This window comes from Sapajus apella, unplaced genomic scaffold, assembly GCF_009761245.1.
Source record: "Sapajus apella isolate SASKATOON/1434 unplaced genomic scaffold, GSC_monkey_1.0 scaffold16, whole genome shotgun sequence".
NCBI classification, from domain to species: domain Eukaryota; kingdom Metazoa; phylum Chordata; class Mammalia; order Primates; family Cebidae; genus Sapajus; species Sapajus apella.
In genome coordinates this window covers 14,790,395-14,803,313 of record NW_022436956.1, presented here as the reverse complement: position 1 = coordinate 14,803,313, position 12,919 = coordinate 14,790,395, and the positions used below count along the sequence as shown (strand labels likewise).

Here is a 12,919-nt window from a genome sequence, read left to right as displayed (position 1 = left end):
TTTTTGAGATGGAGTCTCACTCTGTCCCCAGGCTGGAGTGCAGTGGTGCGATTTCGGCTCACTGCAACCTCTGTCTCCTGGGTTCAAGCGATTCTCCTGTCTCAGCCTCCTGAGTAGCTGGGACTACAGGTGTGTACCACCAGGCCCGGCTAATTTTTGTATTTTTAGTAGAGATGGGGTTTCACCATGTTGGTCAGGATGGTTTTGATCTCTTGACCTAGTGATCTGCCTGCCTTGGCCTCTCAAAGTGCTGGGATTACAGATGTGAGCCATCAAGCCTGGCCAGAATTGATCTTCTTAAGGATCATTTGTATTAATTGATAGGAGTTTATTAACATAAAAATACTTGTACTAATATCATGGAAAGATGAGAAAATCCAAGGTCAACCTCCCCTCAATCATAATAAAATAATACTTAACATGTATGAACCCTTAATATTTGTTAGGCAGTAAGCTAACTGCTTTATATATATTGTATTCAAGTGAAAGATTCAAACATAGCAAACTTCTTAACTCCAACTACCCTTTTCCCTCATCTTTTACAGGCGCCCTGTTCTCTGCAGGAGCCTGAAAAAAGTCTATTTAAGAAGCCCAGGTTGCTTAGCACTGCAATCACTCATATTAGAAGCCTGTAATTTATTAATTTTCAGCTTTTGTGAGGTGGGGTAGGAGAACAGAGAAGCATGAATATAGTATGAAAAAACATATTCAGTGTTATAATTGCCTTGATTTTTAAAGTCACAGTATCTAATTTATTTTGAAATTTCAAATAACTAAGGGAGGTTGTGAGATATTTGTTTCTGAAAGCAAGCAAGGACTTTAAAAGATTCATGTAAAATGCTGTTTATTCTATTTTAATAATCTTTTTTTTTTTTTTTTTTTTTTGAGACAGAGTCTCACTGTGTTGCCCAGGCTGGAGTGCAGTGGTGCAGTCTCAGCTCACTGCAACCTCCATCTCCTGGGTTCAAGCAATTCTCCTGCCTCAACCTTCTGAGTAGCTGGGATTATAGGCATGACCCACCCTACTAGTCTAATTTTGTATTTTTAGTAGAAATAAAGTTTCACCATGTTGGCCAGGCTGGTCTCAAACTCCTGACTTTAGGTGATCCACCTGCCTCAGCCTCCCAAAGTGCTGAGATTACAGGCATGAGCCACCGTGGCCAGCCAGAATCTCTGATTCTGTTTATTTCATTATATACTATAAATTTATAAAGAATGCTTTTTAAAAACTTGATTTATTTATTCATATCCTATTTTATAGTTGTCCTGATTACTTGAAGGAAGTAACACTGAACAGATTATAAAAGGAAGAATTCTAATGTGTTATCTCCTGTCCTCGTTACAGTTTTTTGTTTTGTGAGAGTCATGAATATGTGGATTATTTAGTATTCAGAAATCTCTAGAATTGAGGGGTAACACATTTTTAAATGTTGAAAATCAACTTTATTGAGGTAAAATTTGCATAAAATAAGATGTACTAATTTTGAGTGTGTGGTTTAGATGACTTTGACAAATGAATGTGCATACTCGTGAATGTTAATTAAGGCACAGAACATTTCTATCACTGAAGAAAGTTCCTTCATTTCTTTCTGCAGTCATTCCCAACCCTCTTCCCTACCTCACCCCTAGGCAGTTGCTATTCTGCTTTTGTTGTTTTAGTTCAGTTTTTTCTTCTCTATGTTAGAGTCATATAGTGTTTACTCTCTTTTGTACTGGCTTCTTTGGCTTACCATGATGTTTTTATGATTCGTCCATATTTGTTGTATGTATGAGTACTTTTTTTCCTTTCTAGTACATTATATGGACATATCACAGTTTGTCTATTCATTCATCTGTTGATGGACATTTGAGTGTCTAGATTTGGGCTCCTATGAATAAAACTGCTGTGAACATTTACATATTTTATGGACACAAATTGTTTTTTCTCTTGAGAGAAATTTATTCATGGGTCATATGTAAATATATGCTTATACTTTTATAGGAAACTTCCAGTTTTCCAGAATGTTAGCACATTACCACCAGCAATGTTGTAAGAGTTCTAGTTGCTCCACCTCCTTGCTACCACTTTTTATGATTACCCACTTTTTATGATTGGTGTATAGTGGTATCTCATTTTGGTTTTAAGTTGTGTTTTCCTGATGACTACAGCTGTTAAGCACCTTTACATGTGCTTATTGGCCTTTGATGTATCTTTGTGATGTGTTTCTTTAAGCCTTTTGCCCCCTTTGACATTCGTCTTCCATTATTGATTGTAAAGTTGCATATAATCTGGATACAAATTCTTTATCAGATAGCTGTATTGTGACTATTTTTTCTGTTTATGGCTTGTGTTTTCATTTTCTTATCAATGTCTTTAGAATAGCAAATGTTTCAAATTTTTGTCCAGTTTACTAGATTTTTTTTTTATGGTTTATAGAAACCTGTGCCCACCCTAGGGTCTTTTTCTTATGTTATAAAATATTTTGTTCCATATATTTTATCTTTTTTCTTTTTCTTTCTTCCTTTTTTGTTTTTTTATACCCGAAGGTCTTAAAGTTTTTCTGTGTTATCTTCTGAAAAACTTTATGTTTAAGCCCATGATCTGCTTAATTTTTGTGTAGGGCATGATGAGTTCAAGGATCAAGGTTCATGTTAAACTATAGTAGGCTCATGTACTCATGATGTGTCATTATCAGCAAGACTAGATATGTATGTACACTCTGTGTGTGTGTGTGTGTGTGTGTGTGTGTGTGTATGTTATTTGTTATATGTGTATGTTTTCTATGATCCATTGTACACACAGTATATATATATATTTATTTTATTAACATATAATCTTTAACATATCGTTTGGTTTGTAAATCACACTTATTTAAAAGATTGTGGCTCTTTGTATAAAAATCTTTAGAAAAAGTTTTTATTTTCCAATTTTGGCATATGTGCTGCTGAAGCAAGCACAAAAGTTTTTTTATTTTCTAATCATCATTATCTTTGTGTTATTTTGACTTCCGCAAAATGCTTAGATCCATTATCCTTGTGTTGTTTTGGCTTTGGCAAAAAGCTTAGATCCTGCAAAGCTGAAAGTATATATTGTCTCTGGCTAACACAGAGTTCAGTATCTTCAGATCTGGTCTGTGATAAAACAGCCCTGGGTACTAATCAGGGTTCTACACTGGCGGGACATTCCTATTTCTTTGGTTGGGGCCCTCTTTCTCTCACCTTGCCCTAACAGTTTCATTTGCTATTTAAAGAAAAACAAATTCTCCTTTAGGAGTCAGGTTAGTATATGAAAGAGATGAAGGAACTGGTTGAGCTCACAGGTTCTTTATGTTTTCCACTTTTTTCCCTTTTCTGTTTGTTTTCTGTGAGCCAGGGTTTTTCTTCCCCCTGAACTCTTCCCTTCTCTTCTCTTCTTGGGGGAATAGCTTCACGTACTCTGCAAACACCACCTTTCTTTCCACCGTTTTCCTGAGTATATTTCTCCAGAATTTTCCTTGTGATGCTCCTAGCCAAATGTCCTAAAATGGTTGATTTTCTTGGGTTAAACACCAGTTAGGGTACCAAAAACATAGGGCACTGAGGTCAGGGGTTGGCAGGGGAGAATTTTACACTACAGAGAAGTAGCATGGATGTGAATGGGCTTTCCTTCTAGCTGTGTCATCTCTAATACTTCATATTTTGCAGTTTGCCATAGCTGTTTTTAAATATCGGAGCAATTCTATTATACTCAGCCAGTGAGAAAACAATACGTGTGACTCTGTGATGTTCTTGTGTTTGCTTTGTTGATGGAGTTAGTGCTCTTATTTTGTCATGTGGATTTACATGTCCTACTTTGTGTTTCTCTAGATGGAACACAGTTTATTACTAATATATAACTGTTATCTTTTTCTTTCTTTGTTTTCTCTTCCTTCTTTTTTTTTACCCTGTGGTTCTTGTGCAGGTCTTGTTCAGCGTTGTGTAATCATCCAGAAAGATGACAATGGATTTGGGCTGACGGTCAGTGGAGACAATCCAGTCTTCGTACAGTCTGTCAAAGAAGGCAAGCACTTTTAAAAACAATTTATCACTCAGTAAACAGAATAAGAATAAAAAAACTTAAATAATGGCAATTTTCAAGAATAGAATAATTACATGAATTGTAGGTCATGTGGACTATTGTGCTAGATTCGTCTATGGTTTCATAATTGTAGGAAGGAATTTACTCCAGTTTTTTCTTTTTTTATACTTTTTAGAAAGCAGTGTTTACATAGTTTTAGAAATCACGTGACTCCGTGGTCTTGATACTTTATTGTCCACACAGAAGTTTCCGAAATTTCAGTTTTCCATGGCACCAAGTGATATTTTGGCAAAGACAGATTAAAGAGATAGCTGTGGTCTCAAAAATACCAATTGTTTTCCCAAAACAACAATGATAATGTTTTCTACTGTTATTACCATATATTAAATACTTCCTTTATGTTGGGTGCTATAATTTAAGGTAGACAATTTTTTTAATCCCCATTTTATAGGTGATACTAAGTTTTAAACATAAAATCAGTCCCAGGTCATACAACTAGTGAGTGGTAGAAGTAGGATTTGAACTTAAAGCCTGTCTGACTTTATAGCCCATATTTTTAACCACTTTGTTATACTGTCCCACTGTCAGGAAGATGATGAGTAAATGCAAATGAATCACATTTTAAGTAATTAATTTCTCATGCAGATGGAGCAGCCATGCGGGCTGGAGTACAGACAGGTGATCGAATCATCAAGGTAAGGAAAAGGCTATTATGGAATTTATGGTAGGATTAAAAAACAACAAATATTGGTTCTATTCTGATTTTTTCACTTGGATTTTTATAAAAAGCATCATATTACATATAATAGATCTGTTGACTATAAAAACGTATTTCATTTGTCTTAAAATTCTCCTTTACTGGAGGGCATAATAAAAGGATCGAAAATAATGGGGAATATACGTTCTTGAGTAGGAGAGTGAATCAGTGTTGTAAAGGTCATTTCTATCCAGATTAGTCTGTTATTAAGAAATTCTCATCAAAGTACAAGTTGAGCATTTCTCATCTGAAATCTGAAATGCTCCCAACTCTGAAACTTTCTGAGCACCAACATGACACCATAAATGAAAGATTTCACACCTGACCTCATGTGATGAGTCATGTGACACCATAAATGGAAAATTTCACACCTGACCTCATATGATGAGCCATGTGAAAAAAGCTGGTTTCACCAGGTACAGTAGCTTGAGCCCGTGTTACCAGCTACTCAGGAGGCTGAGGTGGGAGGATTGCTTGAGTATAGGAGTTGAGACTGCAGTGCACTTTGATCATACCTGAGAATAGTCACAGCACTTTGCCCTGGGCAGGTATAGTGAGATTCTGTCTTTAAAAAATAGTAAATAAAACCAAACCAAAACAAAAAACTTGTTTCATGCACAAAAGTATTTAAAATGTATAAAGCTATGCTCAGGCTATGTGGATAAAGTATATATGAAACATGAATTTCATATTTAAACCTGGGTCTCATTCCCAAGATGTATCATTATGTGTATATAAATATTCCAAAATTCAAAAAAATCCAGAACACTTCTTCTGGTACCAAGTATTTTAGATAAGTGATACTTGACCTGTATACAAATAGAATTGGAGTGGTAGATGTCAATATGATTATTCTTCCAGATGAACTTTATAAGTTTATAAGAATAGTTAAGGAAAAAAATACATTATATATATGTGTGTATGTATGAGAAGAGATGTCTGTGATTCTAGTCTAGATATAGACCTACCAGTGGTATACAATAGAGAGACTAGAAATAGACTTTGGATTCAGATCAGCAGAGAAAGAATGGGTTAGTAACTATTCTTGAAATAATTGACTAATTTGATTATTTAAAATCAAATTATTATTACATAGGAAAGGATGCCATGAACAGTAATTTGGAAAAAATATTTGAAATGTCTCACAGACCAGATATCCTTAATTTTAAAGAATAAATTACTAAGAAAGGAATACATATTCTGAAAGAAAAATGGGCAAAGAATTTTATCAGGCAGTTTCCCAAAGTAATTGAAATACATAACATATTAATGGGGATACGGCCAACTTCACTGATAACAAAGAAGTAGGAATTGAAATGATAGGTGAAAAATGTATTTGGTTGTCAGAAAATTTAAAGATAGGTAATATATATTTAGCATAGTTTGGGTACGATAAAATGACTATTCTCATGAGTTTGCTGTGAGTATAAATTAGGTAAAATCTGTTTGGATGAAAGTCTGAATATGTATCAAAAGTCTTAAAGTATGTAACCTGTGACAAGCAATTTTGCTTTTAGGAACTTACCTGAGAAAACAAGTATACAAATGTCAAGTTAGGTGTGTACAAGGAAATTCGTACTGGCTTTATCATATAGCTATGCATAAACTGAGGGATAGAGAAATAAATTATATTTCATTTGAAGCTTTTGAAAAGAATGGATTAGGTCAATATGTATCTTTATTGAAAGATAGCCACCATACAGTGAAAAAAAGTTTTATTTTTTTTCCAGGAAAAAAAAAAGGCCTTTTATAATGTGTAATGTTTATGTGTCTATTTGATGTGTATATTCTAGAAAAGTGTCTCCAAAATTAAATGTCATAGCTAACAGCAACTATTTCATGGGGCAGGATGAGTATACTTGTACTTCTGTTTTTTACACTGATGCATTTGAATTTTAGATAACTTGGATCAGAGAATTAATCAGAAAATTAATGTTAAATCCACATTTGATATTTTTACCTTGATTTGTTTGGTTTAATTCAGAATCAGGATACATTTAGCTGGTCTGAAAATTAGTTTTCTTTGTAAAGAGTAGATCATGGTTGAAAAACTAAAAGTAAATTGAGTATTGTGGAAATACTTATTTTAAAAAATTATTTTTGATTTATTATTAATTTTGACAAATTGATGACTTGGTAATTAAAAGCAAAGAGATCTTTTCTATTTGTATGAACCCTTCACTGTGAAGGATTTGTAAATCTGTTTCATGGTATGTTTTGTCATTTGTCATGGTGAGTAAGTTGTAATGTTTCGTATGTGAAGGCCTTGATTTATGTTTAAGTTCATTTTGTTGCCAAATATGCCCTGAAAAATCATTGTGTGAAAGTGAATATTGAATCAAATACATACATATTTTAATCTATCCCTGATTACTATGTTATAATTGGTTATATTATGTATGATCATTCCTGAAGTCATTTTATCTATTGTCTCAATAGAATGTATCTGACATACACTACTTCTGTTTTCTCACAGGTGAATGGAACTCTGGTGACTCATTCAAATCATCTGGAGGTGGTGAAGCTAATCAAATGTAGGTGAATGTTATTCTTACTTTTGTTTTCTGAACCCTTAAAGTAAGGGTCAGCAAATTTCCTGTAATAAGCCAAAGAGTAAATATTTAGGCTGTGTGGACTGTATATATAGTCTACTACCGACTCTGTCATTGTATCTTGAAAGCAGCCATAGACAATATGTAAATGAATGGGTGTGGCTGTGTTTCAGTAAAACTTTATTTACCAAAAGTCTGTGATCCTAGTTTAGCCCCTTGGCTGGCGTTTGCTGATGCCTGCATTGAAGGAAAATCTGAGGTGAAAACTCTTTACTTACTAATAACTATCTTTTGTCAACTCCATTTATATGATGGATCATAATATTCTTGTCATTCTTGGTAATATTGAATACATATATTTTTAAAAATGCGTGAGTCACCTGAGAGGAAGGAGGTTGAGAAATCAGGTAAATGGCCTGATGAACTGAAATGAGACTAGTGATCTTCTCTTGGAAATCTTTAGGGTTAAGAATTTGTGATCTTAAGGTTTGAGTGAGTAGCCTGTTGGACTTAGTTCTCTGTGGAGAAACAGGCTTGAAGCAGTGGGAGTCTGCAGTTAACCTCCTGTCATTTTCAGGGTCAAAGGTGGATGCATGCACCTCCAGCTGGCAGTGAGGTATGGGCAAGCCAGGCCTCAGCCACTCACAGGGCCTCAGTTTTCCCATTTGCACAGGGAGAAGGGAAGGTTCCGTGGCCCTGTGGTGGTGATGGGGTGGGTCGTCTGAATCTGGGTCAGGTGAAGTCTAGGTGCTGCTATACCTTCCCCTACCTATGCTTTTGTTTCATTTTGTTGTTACCTTTTAACCTTACCTGCTTTCCAAGAGAGGTTTTATATTTTCTTTTTTTTAGGGTCAGGGTCTTGTAGAGTGCAGTGGTACAATTATAGCTCACTGTAGCCTCTAACTCCTGGGTTCAAGTGATCCTCCCACCTTGTTTGTTTATTTATTTTAATTATTAGTTGTTGTTTTTTTTGAGACAGAGTCTCACTCTTGCCCAGGCTGGAGTGCAGTGGCGTGATCTCTGCTTACGGCAACCTCTGCCTCCAAGGTTCAAGTGATTCTCCTGCTTCAGCCTCCCAAGTAGTTGGAGTTACAGGCATGTGCCACCACTCCCGGCTAATTTTTTGTATTTTTAGTAGAGACAGAGTTTCACTGTGTTAGCCAGGATGGTCTGAATCTCCTGACCTCGTGATCTACCCGCCTTGGCCTCCAAAGTGCTGGGATTACAAGCATGAGTCACTATGCCTGGCCTTTTTTTTTTTTGGGGGGGGGGCGGGTAGAGACAGGGTCTTGTTATGTTCTCCAGGCTGCTGTCAAACTCCTGGGCTCACCTGCCTTAGTCTCCCAAAGTGCTGGGATTACAGGCATGACCCACTCCACCTTGCCAAGATTTTATATTTTCTAATTGCTTCACGTATTGAATGGAAAATAACATGACAATTATAGCAGAAGTGAAGAAAGTCACATGAGAGTCTGCCACCTAAAACATAACTTCCTTTTTCTTTGTTCTGGCCTGGTTTGGGCCTTATGTACTTGTTATTGTATCTCTTAAAGGAAAAAAAAAAAAGGGGAGAGACTGCTTAAACTGATGGAAATTTAAAAAAAGGAATTAAAAAAAAGAATTTATTTTCTGCATCAGATTATTCCACAGTAAAGTAGACTAGAAATAAGAGATAGTTGTTTGTGGTCAAGCAGAATTACTACTGTTTTATTTAATTCAATTTCTCTGTGTTGGGTGGGTAGACCTCTTCAGAAGAAATTTAATAAACCAACTTTTTTCTTGGCCTTTTTGCTGCTATGTTAAGCAACTATGAATTGTTTTTAACCTTTTCATCACAGTACCAGTGCTCCAGATGGTCACTTTGATCAGAGTTCTTAACTTTAGTGTATTTTAAAAGAAGTACAGTGATCAAAATTAGATCCCCATACTTGAATAATTTGACTACTTAAAGTTAAGCGTAAAAACCTCTGCATATCCAAAACAGATATAAATATGACATCCCTAAAGCCTGGGTGTATGTAACAGAGTTCCTGCATGTCTTATTATTTAATGCATATTCTGGATATAATAAAAGTGTTATCAAATAAGAACAGTATTTAGAAACAGCTAAAGAAAGGAAGGGAAAAGGTAGGAAGCTATTGTAAGCAAGTATATAGGCAAGTGAGATATAATAGATGACTTTCTGATAGAGAGCAATAAGATTGAAAAGCCTTAGAAAGTGTTTACATGAAGAATTCCTCCAGATCATAATGCTTGTGACTACTACACATAGCAAAAATTGTTTTTAGAATGCCAAAACACTGTGAAATAATTGATAATGATTTCCATGGGAGGGTTAAATTGGAAGACAAGTGTGAAATACATTTAAAAGTTATATTGAAATGTCTAATAAAAAGGTTTTGCCATGTCTGTTACTGAGTCTGATTACGGTAATTTTTGCTATCTAGATATTCCCCCCTGTAATATCTCTAATGAACTCCTTTCCATTTCTCCAGATATTTTCTACTAAAATTTACTACCTTATTGATTGTGTTTTTCCCTGTTATTGTGGAATATTTTTTGGTGATACTCATTTTGTAAAGTTAACTTAAATTTGCATTTTATATTCTAGCATATGCACTAAACCCTGCCTACGTAGTATCATCTTAAAATATGAAGATTTAGGCCGGGTACCGTGTCTCACACCTATAATCCTAGCACCTTGGGAGGCCAAGGTGGGCAGATCACTTGAGCTCAGGGGTTCAAGACCAGCCTGGCCAACAAAATACAAAAATTTGCTGAGCATGGTGGCACATGCCTGTAGTACCAGCTACTTCTGGGGGCTGAGGTGGGAGGACTGCTGGAACCCAGGAAGTTGAGGCTGCAGTGAGCTGTTATTGTGCCACTGCACTCCAGCCTGGAAGATTTAAAAAGTTTACATTTAAGAAATTAATTAAACATAGCCACTAATAAATGGTTGATTTTAACTCTCCTCTAAATTAAGAAAATATGTTATTGAGTTATACATTTTATTTGCTTTTAAGTAATAGCTGATCTTACAAGTAGTAATTCGCTATCTGAAAATGGTATCATTCTTTTGGATTTTTAGGACAGTCGTAAAAGAGAAATGACATTAGATTTTTTTTCTGTGGGGACATGGTTAGCAGATGATGGGACAGTCTTACATAACTGGATCTTTTAGAACTATCAAGATTAAGTACTAAAATGCTATAAAAAGTTTCTTGACAATGTTATTTTCCCTTCCCTTCCCTTTTTCCATCTCCCCACCCCAAGCTGGTTCCTATGTAGCTCTCACTGTTCAGGGACGCCCACCTGGGTCGCCCCAGATTCCACTTGCCGATTCTGAAGTAGAGCCATCAGTCATTGGACATATGTCTCCCATCATGACATCTCCTCATTCACCTGGAGCATCTGGGAATATGGAGAGAATCACCAGTCCTGTACTCATGGGGGTAAGAATGGGAAAATTTCTTAGTAAATGCTCAGTCTTACAAGGATGTGTTTATGTTAAGAATCTTAAATACTGGACTATTAGCAAATTAAATTTAAGATTCTGGAAAACAACTTTCTAATATAAAAATTACACAATGATTAGGAATAGCCAGAATCTTGTCATAGCAGATTTAACAAGTATTAAACACCTACCATATGTAAAACAATGTGCTACCCACAAAAATATAATTAAGATACTCTATGTTCAAGGTTCTTAGTCATCTTAGAATGTGTACTTTTAAGAGGACGGGAATTTTTGTTTATTTTGTTTACTGTTGTGTTTCCAGTACCCTGAAATAATTGCTTTTGTATTTAACAAAGCTTTGTTGACTGAGATTAAATCAAGAGTATACAAGTAACTATAATACAAAGGCAGAATGTAGACATTATGAGGGCAAAACATACTAAGTTCTATGAAGATTCAAAGGAGGGAGAAAGCACATAGAAGAAGAAAAATAAATAGAAGGAGCTAAAAAGCGTCAAATATTGTGGAGAAGTAGCTAGGATTTTTGTTTGGTTGGTGCCTGTTAAGGGTGTGTGTAATGGGAGATGAACTTGAAAATAGTAGGTTGACTATGTATCTTGAAAAATGATACATCTACCAGGCTAATTTACATGTAACTAGATAAGCAGTGTTCAACATTTTTCTTTTAAAGCAAAAGAGCACATGATTATCCTAGGATTATCGGAAGACTAATTTGGTAAAATAGGGTTGTGAAACAAGGAGGGATGATGGGTGAGGAATTAGGGAGCTGTCTTCATATTTCAGGTAAGAGGTACTGAGCCTTTGAGCTATGCATGGGGATCGATAGTAAAGATCCGAATGAGGGAAAGTAAAAGATACTATTCTTGTACTAAGAAAACTTCTTTTCTCCAATATCAATATTTAATATTCTCTTGAACCCAGTTAGTAAAAGTGAAATAGAAGGGAAGACATTTCCTTGTAGTTTCTTATCTTTTAAGTGTGATATCTAAAAGCCTGTCCTTGTAACCCAGAAATAGAAAAGAACCTAATAGGTATTGATAATTGAAGCTGAGGCAGAACTTTGCATGTTACATTTATTTTAGCTTCATTTTCTCTGTGCTGGTTGTTGTTTGTTTTTTATCTTTTTCTTTTCTAGGAGGAAAACAATGTGGTTCATAACCAGAAAGTAGAAATTCTGAGAAAAATGTTACAGAAAGAACAGGAACGGCTACAGGTATTAAATGAGAAGTAGGGCTGTTTACAGGCCAATAAAAATGTGAGTGGGCATTGTTGAGTCGGTGTTTATCATACTTACAATCAAGCAGTATTGTAACCAATGTCATTAGCTATTTTATTGATTAAGAATGGACAATTTCTGTATCTTTTTTACATAAGTAATTAATTCTGAAAATATTTTTATAACTTTTCAGTTATTGCAGGAAGATTACAACCGAACACCTGCCCAAAGATTGCTAAAAGAGATCCAAGAGGCCAAGAAACACATTCCTCAGCTGCAAGAGCAGTTATCCAAAGCCACAGGCTCTGCTCAGGTAGCATCACTATTACAAATGCTACCCAACTTTTTGCAGGATAATTTTCTTTTGGGAATGTGTCAGAGAATGTTGCAGTTGCCTTTTTTAAAGTTATTTTTCTAGCATAGGACAACAGGATGTCCTGTTAAGGATGTTACAGAAGTAATGATTAACAAAAATAAATGTGGGCGTCTGATTGTTTGCTTGATCATGATTCACATTTCTTTGTTCCATAATGATGTAAAAAAGAATCGAGTGCTTTTGCTTTAATGTGGCAAACTACTAAAATGTATTTAGATGTCATATTTATATTTTTTGTGGTTCATTCTGCCATCTTAAAATAGAATGGCAGTTGATATGTTTTTAAGTAGGAATATAAGATTTTAAAATGACAGGCATTGAGCTAAATATATGGACAAACATTTTCTTATTTAATCTGCCTAACGACCCTGAAGTTACTTATGTTTGTTTTTCTCCAGTTTGAGTATATACTTAGAGAGAGAGAGATTAAATGACTTACCTGAGATCATATAGCTCAAAAGTAATAGAACTGGAATTCAAACCCAGTCTGAGGATTTAAAAGCA

The 12,919-nt window shown here is 35.2% G+C and overlaps 1 protein-coding gene across 5 annotated transcripts in view; it reads left to right on the top strand.

The window, feature by feature from the left end:
- ARHGEF12 (Rho guanine nucleotide exchange factor 12) overlaps nucleotides 1-12,919 on the top strand; it is a 152,078-nt gene that overhangs the window by 81,492 nt on the left and 57,667 nt on the right. For 4 of the 5 annotated variants that reach the window (XM_032285179.1, XM_032285177.1, XM_032285181.1 and 1 more), the window contains 6 exons: nucleotides 3,920-4,018; nucleotides 4,682-4,731; nucleotides 7,270-7,327; nucleotides 10,619-10,797; nucleotides 11,959-12,036; nucleotides 12,233-12,352. In XM_032285179.1, coding sequence (XP_032141070.1) covers nucleotides 3,920-4,018; nucleotides 4,682-4,731; nucleotides 7,270-7,327; nucleotides 10,619-10,797; nucleotides 11,959-12,036; nucleotides 12,233-12,352 — 584 coding nt within the window. The remainder of the gene's footprint in view (nucleotides 1-3,919; nucleotides 4,019-4,681; nucleotides 4,732-7,269; nucleotides 7,328-10,618; nucleotides 10,798-11,958; nucleotides 12,037-12,232; nucleotides 12,353-12,919) is intronic. The other variant, XM_032285180.1, reaches the window with a different exon arrangement.